The sequence below is a fragment of the Chroicocephalus ridibundus genome, chromosome 9 (assembly GCF_963924245.1).
Source record: "Chroicocephalus ridibundus chromosome 9, bChrRid1.1, whole genome shotgun sequence".
Taxonomy (NCBI): domain Eukaryota; kingdom Metazoa; phylum Chordata; class Aves; order Charadriiformes; family Laridae; genus Chroicocephalus; species Chroicocephalus ridibundus.
In genome coordinates this window covers 26,767,543-26,785,823 of record NC_086292.1, presented here as the reverse complement: position 1 = coordinate 26,785,823, position 18,281 = coordinate 26,767,543, and the positions used below count along the sequence as shown (strand labels likewise).

General features: G+C 56.7%; 1 protein-coding gene across 2 annotated transcripts; it reads left to right on the top strand.

Annotated features, from left to right (window-relative positions):
- The first annotated feature begins 4,431 nt into the window (after window positions 1-4,431).
- On the top strand, window positions 4,432-17,045 carry CD276 (CD276 molecule). Of its 2 annotated transcripts, none has more exons than XM_063347210.1 (8): window positions 4,432-4,489; window positions 7,158-7,302; window positions 8,701-9,051; window positions 9,448-9,744; window positions 10,870-11,022; window positions 12,719-12,760; window positions 13,230-13,265; window positions 14,630-17,045. In XM_063347210.1, the coding sequence occupies exons 2-8, from the start codon at window positions 7,254-7,256 to the stop codon at window positions 14,650-14,652; spliced, it is 951 nt and encodes a 316-aa protein (XP_063203280.1). In that variant the 5' UTR covers window positions 4,432-4,489; window positions 7,158-7,253; the 3' UTR covers window positions 14,653-17,045. The 2 variants fall into 2 exon arrangements, with proteins under 2 accessions (XP_063203280.1, XP_063203279.1); XM_063347209.1 differs by lacking the exon at window positions 4,432-4,489 and adding an exon at window positions 6,913-7,027.
- The last annotated feature ends 1,236 nt before the right edge of the window (window positions 17,046-18,281 follow it).

Sequence of the window (18,281 nt, the reverse complement as noted above, 5' to 3'; positions counted from 1 at the left end):
CATGTCATCAGGTAACCCTGTGCTCGCCCTCCCTCATGACCCCTTCAGGGCTATTTCACAGCAGTTTGGGGAAAACTAAGTGAAGGTTGTTGCAGCGCTGGCCCCTTCCCCACTCCATGCTCCCACCCCATCCCTTGCACTGGGGCTCCCCAGTGCCAATTTGGGGTGCTGATCCCACTAAATTGTTAACTTTACAAATAAAAGTCAGCAAGATCAGTTCATCTGCAGTTGTGGGAGGACCAGGACTGGCCAAGACTGGCAAGCCAGATCTCTAGCACCTTTGGCTATTGCCATCCGGGATCCCGTCTGGAGTTAAGGACAGATAAAGGCCCCCAGAATTTAGGCAGGAACCATCTGCAGTAGCTGATCTGAATGGAAGGACAAACTGAGGCTCAAGGTCTGCATTTTTGAGCAGTCTCCTGCTGGTGGGGACCTTGCTGGGTCTGTGCTTGGGAAGGCAACAGGAAAGGGCTGGTGCGTACCTGGGTGCCACCCAGGTGCAGGATCAGGGCTGGGCGAGGCGTGCACTCCGCATCTGGGAACTCATCCCAGTTTTGTTAGCATCCCACCAGGGTGGTTCTGCATCTGGAGTCCATTGCTGGGCTCTCTGCTTATGAATGACCCTTGTGTGCTGCAAAAATGCTGAGCTCTCTCCAAAGCAGCCTCCTGCCGCAAGCACAGACCTAAAACATCTGCGCTTGGCCGGTGGCGAGTGACTCACTGTCCCCAGCCCCGACCCCGCATCTCGGGATGGCCGCATCCGAAGTGTTTCAACTCTCTTCCTCCTGAGTGAACAGGACTGAGGTTGTCCAAATGCCACCTCATCAAAAAACAGGCTCGGGAGCCCCAGGTTAGCGTCATGGTGTGTGTCTGTTCCTGGGAGCGGCTCGCTGCTCTGCCTCTTGGTTCAAAGCAGCCTCAAAACCTCATTCCTGCTCCTCCGCATCCTTTGGTTTTTGCCACTTGCGATGTTCCTTGCACTCATTTGAGGCTGCAGCGAGAGGAACTGGAGCCATTTTCCATATGCCCATGGATCCTGCAGTGGAGTAGCTGTAGCTGCTCACCCCATAGAGGTAACGCGGTTACCTCCGTGTGGATCCAGCTGATGTTCGGTTCCAAAGTGCTCCGAAACAGATGATCTGGGTGGCTTTTGGGGGATGGAAATCTGCATGTAGCCAAGGTGGGATTTACCCTCCGCCCCCCTGCCTTGTACCAAATTGATCATGAAAATGATGTGTACCAGATGCCCCGTGCTGGAAGGAAATACAGGAGATCCTCCTGGGCTTTGCATATTTGATTTCTACATCATTAGGAGCTGGAAGCTGCTGGTGCTGTGCAGTATTTCTGTGCTGTTCATGGGAAGGAGAAGCAGCCGTGCAAGCCCCCCTGGGATGCACGGAGCTGACCCGCGTGCTCCTTGTTGGGAGGCTCCGGATTTGCCCCGGCACCTCCATCCATCCTCTCCGGCTGTCCCTCCTCCCCTTGATCAAATTCTGGCTGAGCATGAAATTAAACTTGCAAATTGTAGCCCTTTTCTTTGCCTTTTTGTATTTTTTTTCTTTTTTTTCGTCAGCTTCATTATTATGCACATTTCTTATGCACGTACCTTGGGTACTGCAGGGTTTGAGGAAGGAAAATAAGCCAAAAAATAATCATTTGGGATGGAGAACATCTACTATTTAAATTCCTCCCCGGAAGCCCTTTCATTGTTAATTATGAGCAGACTTGCAAGCAGCATGGATTTTAATTTTTAGCTTGTTTTGATGTTGAAAAATCTGCCTTTGTTTCCAAGCTCCTTAGTTTTTAGGGTGTTTGTTTGTTTTTTGTGTTTTTGTGTGTGTGTTTGCATTTAACACTAAGAAAGATCCTGGTGTTCAGATGCTCGCTTTGTATCTTCAAAGCCTAACAGGAGTGGAGTTAAGATATCAAAGCCACGATGCTGCTTTTATCGTATGAACTGTTGAGAGAAGGGACAAAGTGATGAAGCCGTGATGATGTGAAGCTCTGCCCTGGGCAGTGCTGTGAATTTGTGTCTCTCTTTTTGGGAGTTTTTGCGAAAACCTTGGCCTCCACCTGCATTTCTTTTTTTTTTTTTTTTTTTTTGGGGTTGCTGAGCTCTGAGGCTGGAGATGCCCATGGACTCATCGCTGATGTGGCTCGGGAAGGGGAATCAGCTCATGCTCCCTGCTGCAGCGCCAGGGGCTGATGGTTGGATCTTCTCCATCAGCCCCCCAAAAAAGGATGGGGACAACGTGCCAAGCGGGTTGACATGGCTCATGTCTGGTCTGCAGGAGCTCCTCATGAGCTGGGATCAGGCAGCCGCTCTCCACATCCAGCGCTATCCACGCCAGGCGGGGCAGGGAAAGAGAAATCCTCTTGAGTTGCAGGGCACATCTGCGAATCGAGCGCAGGGCTCCCGATTTAGTCGCCAGGCTTTTTGAAGTATATTGGCTTCATCCTTTCTCGTTCTTGCTGCTGTCACCCACGGTGCCTGGGTCAAGACGTGCAGCCTTATTACCAGCTCTGTCGCTGCAAAATCCTTGTCTGCAAGGGGAAAAAAAAATCAAATGGTTTTAAATATAGCATGTTTGGGGTTATTTTTATTTGCCTTTTAATTTTAAGCTCTCCAGGTTTGGTTGTTTCAGCTTCCCTCTGTAATCAAAAGGGTGAGGAGCTTCCTTTGCTCTGGAGCAATGAGAGGCCCGAACCTTCCATGTGGGTGCTGGGACACGGACTGCAGCCACCGGAGCCCCAGGGACACGGCGAGAGCTGCTGGTATGGAGGGGCCTTCTGTGAAAAAACAGGTTGAAAACAAGAAGCTGCTTCCTTTGGGGAAACATCTGTTGTGTGTGCGCTGCTGAAAAATCGCCCTTGCAAAGCGCCTGGCTCCCTCCCAATGCCTTCCTCTTCCTTCTCTTCTTCCTCCTTTCCTGCTGTGCTCCCTTTCCCGGTCTCAATCCCGATGCATCGCCCCCCACCCCCGTGTGCATGTCGGGGAGCGGCGCTGGGTGCCCGCCTGCCCCAGGCTGGAAAAAAAGGAGACATTGTGTGGTGGGAGCGTGGGAGGAAGCTCAGCGCCATGGCCCTGCCCTGGCCAAAAGCGACCAGGTGGCTTGTGGAAGCGATGCTGCTGGTCCCCCCCCATCCCCCTGGAGCCCAGCTGGGCTGCACCCCCGGAAAAGCAAACTCCAAAAGGCAGCGAGATGGGTTTTCCAAGGAAGTTGCGGTGCCTTTGTGTGGGTGATGCAAGAGGAATGCAGCCCTGATGCCTCCTGCGTCTGAGGTCTTGCTCTTCTAGGTGGGGGACCCTCATGGGCGTCCCCTTCCAGCACCACAGCTCCCAACTATTTGGGGGTTCCCCCCGCTCTGTCCTTCAGCAGCATCTTCCACCGAGCATGGCGTGGGGCTGCTGGTGCCTCCGGGCAGCTGGTGCGGGTAAATTATTAGCCAGGTTTTTCCCTTCAGGGGAAACTCCCGCTGCCTTTTGTTCTCGCTGGAGGAGGAGAGGGCTCTGCCCTCCTGCCTCACGCCAGCCCCCCAGCTCTGAGGGCTCCAGAGCCCCAGCTCTGTGCATCCCAACATCCCCTTGTTCTGTGCAACCCAATCTGCTGGCTTACTGTACCCTGGTTCCCCTGGCTCGGTGCACCCCGATGCCCTGGGTCAGTGTGTACCCCAATTCCGCACACCCCAATGCCCAGGCTGTGCGTACCCCAGCCTCCTGGCTCTGTGCACCCCAGTCCCCCTGGCTCCATATGCTCAGGCCCAGCGCATAGCCCAGTCCCCCACCTCCATGCACCCCAATCCCCAGGCTCAGTGCTCCCCAATATCTGTCTCGGTGCCCTCCAACCCCCCAATAACCCTGTGTACCCCAATCCCCCAGCTTCATGCCCCCCAATACTGTGGCTCGGTTCACCCCAATCCCCTGTCTTGGTGATAAGCAGCTCCATACACCCCAACATCACCCAGCTCGGTACTCCCCAGGCTCTCTGCACCCCAGTCCCCCCGACTCGATGCTCCCTGGTCCCCCCAGCCCTGTGCACCCCCATATCCCCAGCCCAGTGCTCCCCGGTCACCTCGGCTCGGTGCACCCCAATATCCCCAGCCCAGTGCTCCCCAACACCCCCGGCTTGGTGCTCCCCGGGCCCATGCACCCCAGTACCCCAGCTCCATGCTCCCCAACTCCTCAGCCTGGAGCACCCCAATACCCCGGCTCGGTGCTCCCTGCACCCCCCCAATCCCGGCGCACCCCAATACCCCGGCTCGGTGCTCCCTCAGCCCGGGGTTCCCCGGTCCCCCCCATCCCGGCGCTCCCCGGCCCGGCCCCCTCCGCGGCTCCTCCTCCTCCTCCTCCGCCACCAGCGGGGCCCCGGCCGGAAGCGGCCGCAGCCAATCAGAGCCCGGGCCCCCGCCCCGGGACCGGGACCGGGACCGGGACCGGCCCCGCCCGCGGCGGAGCGCGCGCTCCCGCCCGTCCCGCACCGCCTGCCCGGTAAGTGACGGCCCGGCCCGGCGGGGGCGGTGCTGGGGACGTGGCGGGGACCCGGGGGGAACCCACTGGGGTGGGGGGGACCCACCGGGGAACGGGGCCGCCTTGCAGCCCCCGCCCTCCCACCCCCCTCCCGCGTTTCCCCTCCCGCGGGACCAGGGGCTGAGAACCGCGGGCGTTGTTCCGGGAGGGCGAAATGAATGAGGCGGCGTGGAGGGAACCGGTGTCAGGGGTCGGGGGTCGGGGTCGGGGCGGGGGGCTCCGGGGAGCCCTAGTGGGTGTTGGCGGGGGGGGATATCGGGGGTCCCCTCCCTGCCGCCGGAGGGGTGCGGGGGGCAGGCGATGTCCCCGCCGTGTCCCGTGGGGATGAAGGCAGCATGCCGGGATGCGCCTAAATCCATCCGATTTAAAATGCCGTATTTAATATATAATTTATATATAGAATACATATATAGAATATTTATTTATATATATAACATATATATATAAATATATACTTAATATATATAAAGCTAAACCCCACCGCAGGCGTGGGACAAAAAACCCCCAGTCGGAGAGGAACGAATTGGTTCCCCTTTTCCCGCCGGGTGAGCAAAAGACCGACCCGTCCCTTCCTTTCTACTGCCAAATATCGCCCCGGCTGGGATTTGGGGGTGGCACCCCCCATCTTTCCACCCTCCCTTTGCCGTGCCCCCCACCCCGCCCCTGTCCCCGCAGGGTCCCGCTTTATGAGTGGGGACTAAAAATCATCTGGAGCAGAGCTGGCTCTTTGCTGGGACAGACCCCGGGCAGGAGAGGAGCAAAGCAGGGGGCTCAGCCCAGGTACCCCCAAAAGCTGGGACCGACCCGGACCGGTGGGTGAGAATAACTTCTCCCTGGACGTTTCTTTCCGCCTCCTGCCAGCTCAGGGTGATGATTTGTGGCATTTGACAATCTGGGTATTATAAAAAAAGCAGTATTTTGGCTGCGTGGTAGTAAATATTGAATGGGTAACGCGTGACGGATCATCCCCGGGGTCCTGCTGCAACAGAGGGGTTAATTATTCCAGGGGTTTCTGGGGGGTTCATCCCTCCTGGCTTGCCGTGGACAAAGCTGGCCCTCTCCCAAGGGACGTGTTCATGGGATGCGTTATATCCCAACTTGCCACGAAAGCTCAGGTCTGGGGTAGAGCCCATCCTTTGGCCGGGGCTCACACTGCAAGGATGGGGAAACTGAGTCACGGGAAGGTGAGAGAGCCACTGACAGACTGCAGAAGGAGGGTTGGGGACACAGGTGTCCCTGGGACACCTCCGAGATGGCCTGGCAGGACTCGTAGGTCGCCAAACCTAGAAAACAGAATTTATTTTAGCATTCTAAATCACACCGTCATTTAGAATATATTTAGCATTTATTTGAACAAAGGAAAGAGCTCCAAGGGCGAGCGTGAGGGAGGTGAGTCACTGTTTCCCGATGCCCTGTCGTGCTCTCCCACCACAGCTCGTCCCTTCCTGGCTGCCTGGGGTTTGGCATGGGACTGGCTCCGGGCTCGTCTGCTTGGGAAAAGGCAGGACTTAGGGATATGGTTTAAGAAAAAAAAGCTGGATAATTTGTTTTCCCCAAAGGAGCCTTGTGTTCAGGAGGGAAGGAGAGAAGATGCTCCCCCAGAGCTCCTGGGGCAGAGCCATGCCTCAGTTTCCTCCCTTCCCCGTGCCTCAGTTTCCCCCTCCCTTGTGCCTCAGTTTCCCCTGTGGGAGCTGAGCTGAGCAGAGCTTCAGGGCTGCCATTTCCCCAATTAAAGGGGGTTTAAGGAGAAAGGCGCCGATGGCTGAAGTTGTTCCCGCTGCACCCCGGGGGAAACCAGTGTCGCGACATCGATTTATCACAAATATGGCTATTGCACCGAGAAAACGCCGTTGCTAAAGGCTGCGGGCGGAGCAGCGGGCTCTGGGATGTGCTGGGACGGGGATGGGACATGGCAGTGGTGCCGCTGGCTGCGATATCTGGGTCTCATTTCTGCTCTGAGGGAGGAATGCGGGTCACGAGGGGCCCGGCGAGCTCTCGGCACGGCCGGGGAAGGATGCTGGGGAATCAAGCCGCTGTAGCCAGTGTTGCCAGGCAGCTTGCCCTCGCCTCTCCCCACATCCAGCTCTGAGATGCTCTGGTTTTATTCCCTATTTTTCGGGGCAACCTCATGCTGGAGACTTTCCTGCCACGAGCAGGGATAAACCTCACAGCCCTTGAGCTGCTGCCGGAGCCAGGAATCTGCAAACATCTTATGGTTTGGTTTTTAGCCATTTTGGACACAGGGAGTGAGTTGCCTCCTCTTGGAGGCCAGGGATGTAACAGCCCAGAGCTGCGGGGAGAAACTGGGAAAGAGAGAAACAAAAGGGGAGGAGAAGCAGCGAGGAGGGGAAGAGGCTCACGTGGCTTCCCAGGGCACTGGCCAGCACCTCCGGCACGGGAGCTGATTCCATATCCATCACGTTCTGGATGCGGGGGGTGCACCGGTCCCTTGGCCGGTGCCGGGCAGGTGGCAAACCCCCTCCTGCCTTTTATGACAGGGTGGGTGCTGCAGTTGCCGGAGAGGATGGGTGGCACGGGATCCCCTGCCTGATGCCAGTTTCGTACCCTCTCTTGCTCTCTGCTCCTGGTCCCCAGCACCGTCTCAGCGTTTTCTTCTCTTTTTCCCCAGCTCAGGGTGCTTGTCCTGAGAGAGAAGACACCCCGTGAGGACGCCTGGGGCCGTGCTCGCTTCTGCTTTCTTACCCAGGCTTTGCTTGCGCCAAGGATGCTCTGCCCGCTGCTTGCCCTGGGAGCGCTGGTGCTCAGCCTGGCAGGTGAGCGGGGCTGGGAGGGTTTGGGGTTTGTCACCACCCCGAAGGAGATGTCCCAAATGCCACCTTCATCCCGGCAAAGCTGCTTTTGAGCTGTGGTTCCTGGAGGCAGTGCCCACAAGGTGTTTCTTGGTCCTCCTGCTGCCCAGAGCATCGTCCCTTGGGTGTGACGGCTCCTGGCACATGTGGGACACCCTCATAGCAGGGGCCACCACCTCCCGTGTGCTACAGCTGAATGGTGAAGCCATGAGAGGACCAAATCCTGAAGGTTTTGGACTTACCTGGCTCTGTCCCCATGCGCTACAGCTCCTGGCCCCCCAGCTTGCAGCACCTCAAACCCGGGAGAGACGTTGGGACTGAATCCTTTTGGGATGCTCAGCAGCCAGCAACGATTCCGGCCAGGCTGGGTCATGTTCCTAAAACCCGCTGGCATTTATTATTAGCCGGAGGGAGACATGACGCTCTCGAGTCTGCCAAGAAGCAGGCAGGCTGCCCAAGCCCTCTTCTCCTGCCTGTCTGCCCGTCTGCGGCCCCTGGCAGGTCTCCTTCAGCCCGGCTCCTTCCCGCGGCTCCTCATCCTCCCCGCTCGGGCTCTTGCATAAAATTTAATGTCTCGTTGCCGCCCTTGCCCCCAGGGAAGGGTTTGCTGCGGGTCATGGCCTTGCTGTGTTCTGCAGCGGTGTTGAAGTCGGAATATAAAGAAAATCCTTGGTCTGAGGTGGGATTTTTTTCCTTTTCCTCCCCATTTTGGTGTTGGGAGGAATCAGTGAATGAAGCGCCGATGGTGCCCCGGGTCTGCTGTGGGAGACATTGTCGCTCGATGCCAATGGGCACCCCAGGAACCAGCACTGAGCATGGAGAGTCCGGCGTCCCTGGCACGGTTGGCATCACTCCCTGACGCAATGGCAGGGTTGGCAGCGTGCCGTGGCCGGGGGATGCGGTTGGCATCTTGCCATGGCACTGGGACAGGGTTGGCATCTTGCCGTGGCACGCTGGTTGGCATCGCGCTGGAGCACTGGTGCCATCTAGCGCCTGCCAGCCCGGCCACGGCGCTGCCCGGAGCTGGCTCATCCTGGGGACACTGGATTATGTCCCCATTGCTGTCACCCACGTGTCCCGGGGCGGGGGGGGGGGGTGCAGGTTTGGGTGCCTGTGGCTGCAGCTGGCAGCTGAGGGCAGCGATGCCCCAGGTTTGGTGCTGGATGTGGGGCTGTCTCCCTGCTGGCAGGGTGGACTTGGCTAGGGGATGGTAATGGGGACGGTCCTGAGACGCCACCGGCCCACGGGTCCCTCCCATGGGCATGCCTTGACTTGCTTAAATGTTACCTGGATAGAGAATTAAGGAGGTGCTTCTGCAGGGTCTCACCACCGTGTGCTTTTGTCCTCGCCACCCTCCCGCAGGTGCCATGGAGATCCAGGTCCCAGATGAGCCCGTGGTGGCTCTTTTCGGCCGAGACGCCACCCTGAGCTGCTCCTTTTCCCCTGAGGCCAACTTCAGCCTCGATGACCTCAACCTCATCTGGCAGCTGACAGACACCAAGCGCTTGGTCCACAGGTTCTCCGGTGGCCAGGACCAGCTGGCAGACCAGCTTGGGAGCTACACCAACCGTACGGCCCTCTTTTATGATCAGCTGGCCCAGGGCAACGTCTCCCTGCTCCTCCGACGTGTGGAGATCTCAGATGAGGGCAGCTTCACCTGCTTCGTTTGGGTCCGGGACTACAGCAGGGCAGCTGTGACATTGCAGGTGGCAGGTGAGAGACGGAGAGTTGGGGTGTCCCTATGTGTCTCCCCAAAGAGAAGGGTTCTCCATCATGCTTTGCTCCTCTGTGGAGCCTCTTTCTCTCTCCACCCTTGCCATGGTCTCCCCATGAAGTCAGTTCTCTGTTAGAGACCAAGCAGCTGCATCTCCCCAAAATACTGCCTGGTGGGGGGTGCGGTCCCTTCCCTGCCACGATGGAGAGGCTCTCCGTTGGGAGGCCACCTGGAAGCATGGCCATAAATGAACCAAAGCTGGGGAGGCTTTGGCTGGTTGGTCTTACAATCTGGAAGAGTCTGTTCTGGGGCTTGCCCAACCTCATTGGGTTGCTCCAGATCCTGATCCTTTGGTCTTCTCCATTGCTTCATGCCGACTGTCCTCTCCCTTGCAGCTCCGTACTCCAAGCCCAATATGAACCTGGAGCCCAACAAGGACTTGAAGCCAGGAGATCTGGCGGTCGTGAGTTGCCATGCTTCCCGTGGCTATCCTGAGGCCAGTGTCCTCTGGCAGGACAGCCGGGGCAGCAACATCACAGAAAATGTCACCACATCCCAGGTGGCCAACGAGGAAGGTCTCTTTGATGTGCACAGTGTCCTCCAGGTGCTGGTGGAGCCCAGCATCACCTACTCCTGCCTGGTGCGAAACCCAGTGCTGCAGCAGGAGACCCAGGCCTCTGTCACCATCACGGGTGAGTCAGAAGGGGCCAAAATTGGGGGAAGGAAGGGACGGGCTCTGTCTGAAGAAGGTGACCATGGTGGCACTGGGATCCCTATTGTGGCCCAGAGCTACCCCATATCCCCACTCTACCACTCTCCCCATGGACCTACAAGGGTGACTCGAGGCTGTGCTGTCCTCTCCGTCACCTCACCCAGTGTCCCAGCTAGAACTAGTGTCCCTAGTTCTTAGTCTCTAGCTTTGATAGTTGCCCTGTCCCAGTCTAACCACCCTAGAAAGCCAGCATGGGGCATGGTAGTTGTCTTCTCCTTAGGATGTGGTGGCCATGGGGTGCTCTCGATTTGGGGTTCTCCATCCCAACAGTGACAATCCTGCTTCAGAAATACAGGCTGGAGGAGTTCATCAAGCACGTCGTTCAGCCTCGCCGCTTCAGTCTGAGCTCCTTCCATTGCCCTCCTGGAGTTCTTTATAACCTTGTGCCCTCCCCGCTAGCATTGATTAGCGTTTAATTACCCTTGGTATGGCACTTGGTGGCTTGGGAAGGTGGGTCCTTAGTGGAGCGTAAACATTTTGGCTGGATGCACCAAAAACTCATGCGGATGCTGCTGCTTGGGAGCAGAGGGGTGGCTTTCACATGGGCTCCCAAGTGCGCGAGCGAATGGTCAGCCTTGGGGTGATGCCAGGAGAGGGTCAGGGTTTGGGATAAGACATTATATCCCAGTGGTCCCTGCCAGGCCATCCCCGACCCCAGGGCAGATGTCCCCATCCATCCCAGCCCCATTGTGTGGGATGAGAGGGGAAAGGGAGAGGGTGCAGCATCATCTAATGCACCTCTTGAGCTTAGGAAGCGAAGGGTCGGCCTGCCATTTGAATTTATTAGTGCAATCATTTAAAAATTAACAAAGTGTTTCAGGGAGTGAGTCAACCTACTGCTTCCGCAACCGGATCCAGACCTACTGGGGGCAGGCCATAATTCAAGGCACCGATGGTTTTATTTCCAAAGCCACCCCTTGTGCCACCAACTCCCTCCACGGGGCTGTGTCCTTGCCACCATGGGGTTCCGAATGCCGGGCACACATCCCCTTGGTCGGGCTGTGGTGCTCACCGTGGTGGTATTTCTCTTCCCCCACCATGCAAGGCCAACACCTCGCCTTCCCTGCTGTGGCTCTCTGGGTGACAGTGGGACTCGCCGTCTGCGTTGTGGGGCTACTTGCTGTCCTGGCGTACGTGTGCCAGAAGAAAATCCGCGAGAGCTACGAGGAAGAGGAGGAAAATGCAGGCAACGTGGCGGGTACCCCCCAAAAGGGATGGGGTTTGCAGGGAGGGAGGGAGGGATGGCTGGCTGGCTGGATGGATGGAGGGTGGTGGACAGGGAAGAGCTGGAGCAAATTTTCACCAGCCCGGGTTTGCCTTGGTGGTGGCATTTTTTAAAGGGTAAAGGGATGCTCAGAGCTGCTAGGGTTGGTGGACACCAGCAGATCCGTGCTGGAGAGCCCATGCCAGCTGTGGGCATTGCTCCAGGCGGCTCTTTGAAACGTACACCTGGTTTTCCTCCCACCCAGCATGTCTCCTCCTTCCATCTTCCTCCTCTGCATGCCTGTTACCCACACCTGGGCACATGTGGAGCATCTCCTCCGAGAAGGTGCCTCTAGCACTTGCCACTGTGGAAATGCCAAGTGCTTCGACACGTGGAAATAGCATGAGAGGGTTGCTCCGTGCTCCTGTTTTCTGCATCTTTCTCCTGTTTGGTTTTTCTTTTCTTTTTTTTAATTACGGAGAGAGGTTTGCTCAAAAAGGGGGGCTTTGTTGCTTTAAAAAAAAAAAAGCTGCCATGCTCTGAAAATGGCTGCAGAAGCAGCTCTGCTGGCGTTCCCCGTTTGTTTTCTCTCGCTGAATCCCCAGGCGCTCGCTCTGCCAAAGCCTTTCCCTGCCAGCGTCGAGCTGTGGGGCTGGGTCCCGCAGCCTCCCTCCCCGGGGGCTCCTCTTCACTCCACCTCTCTCCGCTGGGGAGGATGATGCCACTGTGATGCCTGGCTGTCAGGTGTCCCCAGCAGTGGGGACCGAGAGGGTTTTTTCCCCTGCACATCCCAGCGAAACATCTGCAGGAGATAAATATGTAAAATATATATTGGTTTCCACCCCCACCACCCCCCCCGCCCTCTGTTATAGAGTATTTTCTCTGCTGCCAAGGGATTTGCAGTGCGGTGACGCTCAGCCGTGGCCCCGGGCCAGCTGACCTCAGTCCTTTAGCATCAAGACACGGCTCCCAGACCGTGATGTTTTGCACTGATGGCTGCACGCCCTTTAGCAGTAACCTTTTACTCTGGCTCTTGGTCAGCCAGAAACCAGGCAGAGCCCCTGCCCATGAGCCTGGCAGGCAGGAGCAGCGATTTTTGCTGGTATTTCTGGCCAGGAATAGCATCGTGGCAGGTCCTACCCATGGGATGCAAAGCTCCCAGACAGGGTGACAGCCCGGTGGGTGATGCATGAGGGAGAAGGGGATACTCATCCCTCGGTGCCGATGGGGTTTCCCGCAGGCATCGGGGGATCCATGGTCTCCCCGCTAAGCCCCCTGCTGAGCCGCCGCTCCAGATGGCTGCTGTGCTATAAATAGGGAGGCGAGCGTCTGGGCTGCAGTCGCCCGGAGCTGTGGCTTTTTCTGCTTTGCTCATAGGGGACGTGCCACCCTGGCACAAGCTTTGTGCCTGGGGAAGTTCCCCCCGCGGGGTGCTGGAGGGGGTGCCGGCTGCAGGGTGGGTACCAGTCGCCTCCTCCCTCAGCATCACCAGCAGCTTGGCAGCACCTGGTCCCGTGCAGAGCCCGGGGATAGGTGGTGATGGCGGGTGGCTCTGAGTAGCCAAGGGATGGCAGCGATCCAAGGGATAGCCGCCAAACCCGGCTGCTTGGGAAAGTGGGGTTCAGGGTGGGTGTTGGGATAAAACCCGGCAGACGCTTCACACGCTTCAGCTTCTTTTTTTGTTTTGCAGGGATGGAGGAGCAAGACGAGGAGGGGGAAGGACCCAAGACAGGTGGGTGCATGATGCTCGTGGGTTATATACATATTTTATAGCATGTGCTCGTGCCGTGGTCCCCTGCACAAGGAAACACTCTGACGTGCTTTGCACTCTCCATCGATGCTCGGCACCCTCCTGATATTCCCTGCTCTTCAACACGTACTGGCAGCTCTGCGATAAGCCACGCTACCTTTTAATAAAAATGGCACTCGTGGTGCTCTGCCGTCATCAGGTGTGTTAATTATATGCCCAGTGATTGCCTTTATCTGCTGGCGCAGGAGCAAGCCCACTTGGGGTGCCGACTCCTTCGCTGCTGGGGAGATTTAGGGGCCGGGGGTTGGTTTGCAATGGAAATTGGTGGGTGCAATTATCAGGGTGGGTTCCCCAAAATGGGGCTCTTGGCTCTTTCCTCCAGGGAGGCGTTCCCTTGCAAAGCACCCCAGTCCCGTGCAGTGTGTCTGACCACGTTTTTTGCTTTTCACAGCCTTGCAGCTGCTGAAGAGCTCGGAGAGCAAAGACGGTGAGTGCATTTCCATAGGACCGTGGCCTGGCTTCAGGCGAAGGTTTCTTCCTAAGCACACTGGAGATGACGCTCAGATCTAAATGTAAAGTATCTATTGCATCTCCATCATCGGGTCATGGGTGTTTTTTCCATGTTTTTCATTTTTTCCCCCCAGTTTTCAATCAAATTGCCCCAGACCGATTCTTTCCCAGCGCTTTTCCACTCTGCTTTGGGCTGCTCTTGCTCTGGCCACTGCTCGTACCTGCCAGCAGCGGTGGAGCGATGTGACCAACAGCTCCAATGTGGTGTTTATTCTCTTATCCTTCCTTTTCTTGGGCAGCTCAGGGCCAAGAAAAGCCTCGTGCCACCAACCCGGGTCTTTGTGTGGATTTTGGGTCTTTTTTTGAGTGTTGCCGTGGGTTTTGCTAAAAGGAGGGGAATTGCTGGGGGTCGGTCCTTGCCTTATGGAGAGGGAGGCGTGAGCTTCATCCCTCCCCACGCAGAATTCCCCAACAGCAGCCCGGTGCTGAATTTTTGGTGGAAATTCATGAAGACTGGAGTCCCAGCTCCTGTCTCTGCCTTTCAGTATCTTCTCCCAACCTCCCAGCTCAATGCTGCCAACATCCTGCCACCCATCCCAGAGCCCGGTGTTGGGCTCCAGCGCTTGCCGTGCCTGGTCAGCCCCGCTCTTCCCCGGCTCATCCTCCTCCCAAGATCTCAATCTTTCAAATTTATTTCCTTATTAAAGGCAGAGGCTTGGCCTCTGCCGCTGGTGAAATTTTGCTGCTGAAATGCTGATTTAACCCTCCCTTCCTCTTTTATTAGCAGCTCTCTTTTTTCTTTGCTGCCATTTTTCCTCCCGACCCCGACAGGTTTATAAAAGCCTTTTTTCTCCTGTCCCCTTCAGCATCAACCGGCTCCGCTTTTCCTCTTTTTTTTTTCCCTCCTCCCTGCCCTTATCTCCCCCTCGCAAGCCGCTGCAGCCCGTGCTCGGCTTCCCGGCCCCTTGGCTTTTCATTCCCGCTGAGGCCTGTTTGCTTAACCCCACGCGCGAGGCATCTCCCGCTTCTTCCCTGACCACTTTTTCAGCAGAAATGAAGCTTGAATCATAACATCTCCCAGGGTTTGCTGGCCTCAACGGGGTTTCTACTGAGGAGGATGGATGGAGGGATAAAAACACGCCTACGTGTGCCTGGTCATATTGGGCTGGAGCTGGCATCAGCCCTGGGAGGGGGGACAATTGCAGGGTGATCCCAGTTTTCCAGAGCAGGGAGAGCTGGGAGCTGCTGGTGACCAAATTAACTCATTAAATTGGACCTGTGGGTTAATATTCTTTTTTTAACATCTTTGCCAATTTTTATTTCTTCTATGTTTCCCCCCAGATAACGAGCAAGAAATTGATTGACGGAAACTTGGACACCCCCAGCGGCGCCCTGTGCTCTGGACCAGCCGAGATGTCTCTGGCAGGGATGAGCTCCGGCTCCCCTGGGGAGGGCGCGGACCTTCTGCCACCCCTCGTCCCAGGCCCTGACACCCTCCTCCTTCCCCAGCCACGTCTTCGGGGCGCTCTGGGGCTGGAGAGAGGCTATGTCTCTTTATCCTTGGCGAGCCCTGAAGACCAGTGCATCCTTCCCATGGACGGGGTGCATGGGGAGGAGGCTCCTCCTTGTCCGTCTGTCTGTCCCCACGCTGGGCTGAGAGCAACCAGGGTTGACTGTTCCCTCCAGCACCTTCTGTGCCTGCTCCTGCATTGCTATAGCTGAGCCAGCCGCCTTCCAGGTGCCTCCTAGGGCAAATTTCGGTGCCTTTCCCAAGCCCAGAGGCCTTGAGAGGGATGATGGGCTCAGCAAGGTCCCTGGGAGCGAAAGATGGAGCCCTGGAGGGGAGCCCTGGAGGCTCCAGGAAGATGGATGGGACCTGCAAGACCCCCAGGGGTGGGGGGACAGAGCTGGTGCTCTCGGCCCCAATGGATACACCGCTCTGGGGACATATGGGGACAATTATTTTTTTACATTGCACCACTGTGGTTTATAGAATCATAGAACGGTTTGGGTTGGAAGGGACCTTTAAAGGCCATCAAGTCCAACCCCCCTGCAGTAAGCAGGGACATCTTCAGCTAGATCAGGTTGCTCAGACCCCCGTCCAACCTGACCTGGAATGTTTCCAGGGATGGGGCCTCCACCACCTCTCTGGGCAACCCAGGCCGGTGTCTCACCACCCTCAGTGTAAAAAAATTTCTTCCTTAGTTTAAAGCCGTTGCCCCTGGTCCTATTGCAACAGGCCCTGCTAAAAAGTTTGTCCCCACCTCTCCTGGAGCCCCTTTAGGGACTGGAAGGGGCTGGAATGTCTCCCTGGAGCCTTCTCTTCTCCAGGCTGAACCCCCCCAGCTCTCCCCTCACGGCAGAGGGGCTCCAGCCCTCCCAGCATCTCCGGGGCCTCCTCTGGCCCTGCTCCAACAGCTCCGTGTTTTTCTGCTGTTGGTGCCCCAGGGCTGGAGGCAGCACTGCAGGGGGGTCTCCCCAGCGTGGAGTAGAGGGGCAGAATCCCCCCCCTCGCCCTGCTGCCCACGCTGCTGGGGATGCAGCTCATTGCCTGCTCATGTCCAGCTTCTCATCCACCAACACCCCCAAGTCCTTCTCGGCAGGGCTGCTCTCCATCCCCTAGCCTGTGCTGATACCGGAGTTTGTCCTGACCCAGGTGCAGGACCCTGCACTTGGCCTTGTTGAGCCCCATGACGTTCACAGGGGCCCACTTCTCAAGCCTGTCCAGGTCCCTCTGGATGGCACCTTGTCCCTCAGGCATGTCACTGCTCCATTCGGCTTGGTGTTGTCTGCAAAGTTGCTGAGGGTGCGCTTGATCCCACTGTCTATGTCACTGGTGAAGACACTGAACAGTACTGGTCCCAGTATGGACCCCTGAGGGACACCACTTGTCACCGATCTGCATCTGGACATTGGGCTACCCTCTGTATGCGAGCATCCAACTAATTCCTTATCCACGGAACAGACCGCCCATCAAATCCATACTTCTCCAGTCTAGAGAGAATGGTGTTGTAGGGGACAGAGTCAAAGGCCTTAACAAAAGTCCAGATAGATGACATCCATTGCTCTTGCCTTGCCCACCGATGTAACCACTCCATCATAGAAGGCTGTGAGGTTGGTCAGGCACGACTTGCCCTTCGTGAAGCCGGGCTGGCTGTCTTGAATCACCTCCCGGTCCTCCATGTGGAGGAGCCTTAGCTTCTAGGAGAATCTCTTCCATGATCTTTCCAGTCACAGAGGCGAGGCTGACACGTCGGTTCCCACTGAATTTTTTATTTTTGCCTTAAATGCAAAATCCCATCGGGGCGGTTATCCCCTGCCTCAAATTAACTGGGGGTATTTTTTGAGGTGGGATGAAAGGCAGGGCATGGGGGGACACACACACCTGCTGGCCGGGTGAAGCCCCCCTCTCCTCCCCATGGTGACAAAGCTGATGCATTGGGGGCTAAAGCACTGATGGGGACGAACCTAACCGGTGCATGGGGTCGAGCCTTTGTGTTTCCCATGGGGTCGGGGGTCTTTGCCTTGTGCGTGTCCTGTGGGTCTGCCCTCCACTGTGCAGTACCTGCAGGGTGCATGGGGGCACCCATGCTGCCGGGCTGAACAGGGTGGCCTGTCCCTTGTCCTGCTCCGGTGGGTGGAGAAGTCCTCACTGTGCCCTTTGATGGCTCTGTTGCTGGTTTTCTTCGTTATTTAAAATCCAGAATCTGAAGGGGGTTCTTGTGCCTTGACAAATAAATTCGGGGGTTGTTTTGGACAGTGCTTTCCAGGCTCAGTGTGGTCTCTGGGATGCAGCTTTGCCTGTAATTAATTTAAATACCGAAATTCCCGTAATGAAACCTTTATGTCCCCCTTTCAGCCCAGCCCCATCTGTCCCTTGGTCCCCTGCTGCCATCGCAGCACCTTGCATCGTGCTGCCTTCGTCCATCACCCAGCGTGAGGAGAAACCCACTCCAGTGATGGAGAGATGCCTGCCCTCATCCCTCCTCTGTATTTTAATACCTCGAGCAGCAGAACGAAGAACAAAATCCTTAAGGGACATCGTCACCTGTCTGAGATCGTGCAGAAATTTGGGCTGGTTAATCCCAGTGATCGGATGCGAGTGGGGTCTGATGGGGGCAGTTGGGGAAGGGACCTTCATAACTCACCCATGGAGGATTATTTTTAGCTGTCCTTCCCCAAGCATGAAGCCAGGCTCTGCATTTCGATAGAAAAATATTTCTAAAAGCAAGACAAGGGAAAGCATGCTGGTATCAAACTGGGATAAGGGAGGGGATGGATGATGATTTCATTTAGCAGCTTTGATCTACGGCCTGAATTAAGCAATTTTTAACGAGGTGCCAGGAGTTACCATTAATATTATATAGCACCCAGATGCTGAGCTGGGGGAATGAAGCCATTAACCACCGCCAGCTCCTTGGCGGGCAGCAGGATGAGTTGTCCCCAGATGCAGGACGTCTTTAAAGGTCCTGAGTTGGTGCTGGTGCCAGCATCCCTGGAGATGTCTCTTCCAGCTGGGAGCTTTCTGGGGCATTTCTTTGGGCAGATTTGAGGGGGGTTTTTTTGGCAAAATGCAGCCTGGGCCATGCAGGGAAGGGAGATCTTGAGGGCAGCAAGGGAGAAAATCAGGATTAAGCTGTGGCAGACCAGGGAAAATATTGCTTAGGTGGCTCAGGCTGATGAGCTGTCCCAAACTGAGCTTCTGCTTGGGGATGAGCACCTCACCGCTGTCCCCAGGAGGATGCACTGTGCTTTGGCATGCGATAAAGCACCCCAGGTGTCCCCCTTGTCCCCAAGTGCCATCGTGCTTTCGGGGCTGCCCATGTGATGGGTCTTTTTGGGGGGAAGGAAACCATCCATCCTCCTCTTCGAGGTCTCAATCCAGCCCGCTGGTTTATGGGTGCTGTGGGTGAGACAGGGAGGAGGCTGGTCGTCTGCGATGCCGTGGCTCTGTGAGGTTTTTCTCCATTCCTCAAAAGCCCCAGCATCCTCC

Excerpts from the sequence above, each read along its gene's own strand:
- CD276 (XM_063347209.1), top strand. The coding sequence starts at position 6,956 with ATGCGGGGGGTGCACCGGTCCCTTGGCCGGTGCCGGGCAGGTGGCAAA. Across the intron at positions 9,745-10,869 it reads GGCCTCTGTCACCATCACGG|GCCAACACCTCGCCTTCCCT; the intron begins GTGAGTCAGAAG and ends CCACCATGCAAG. Across the intron at positions 11,023-12,718 it reads AAATGCAGGCAACGTGGCGG|GGATGGAGGAGCAAGACGAG; the intron begins GTACCCCCCAAA and ends TTTGTTTTGCAG.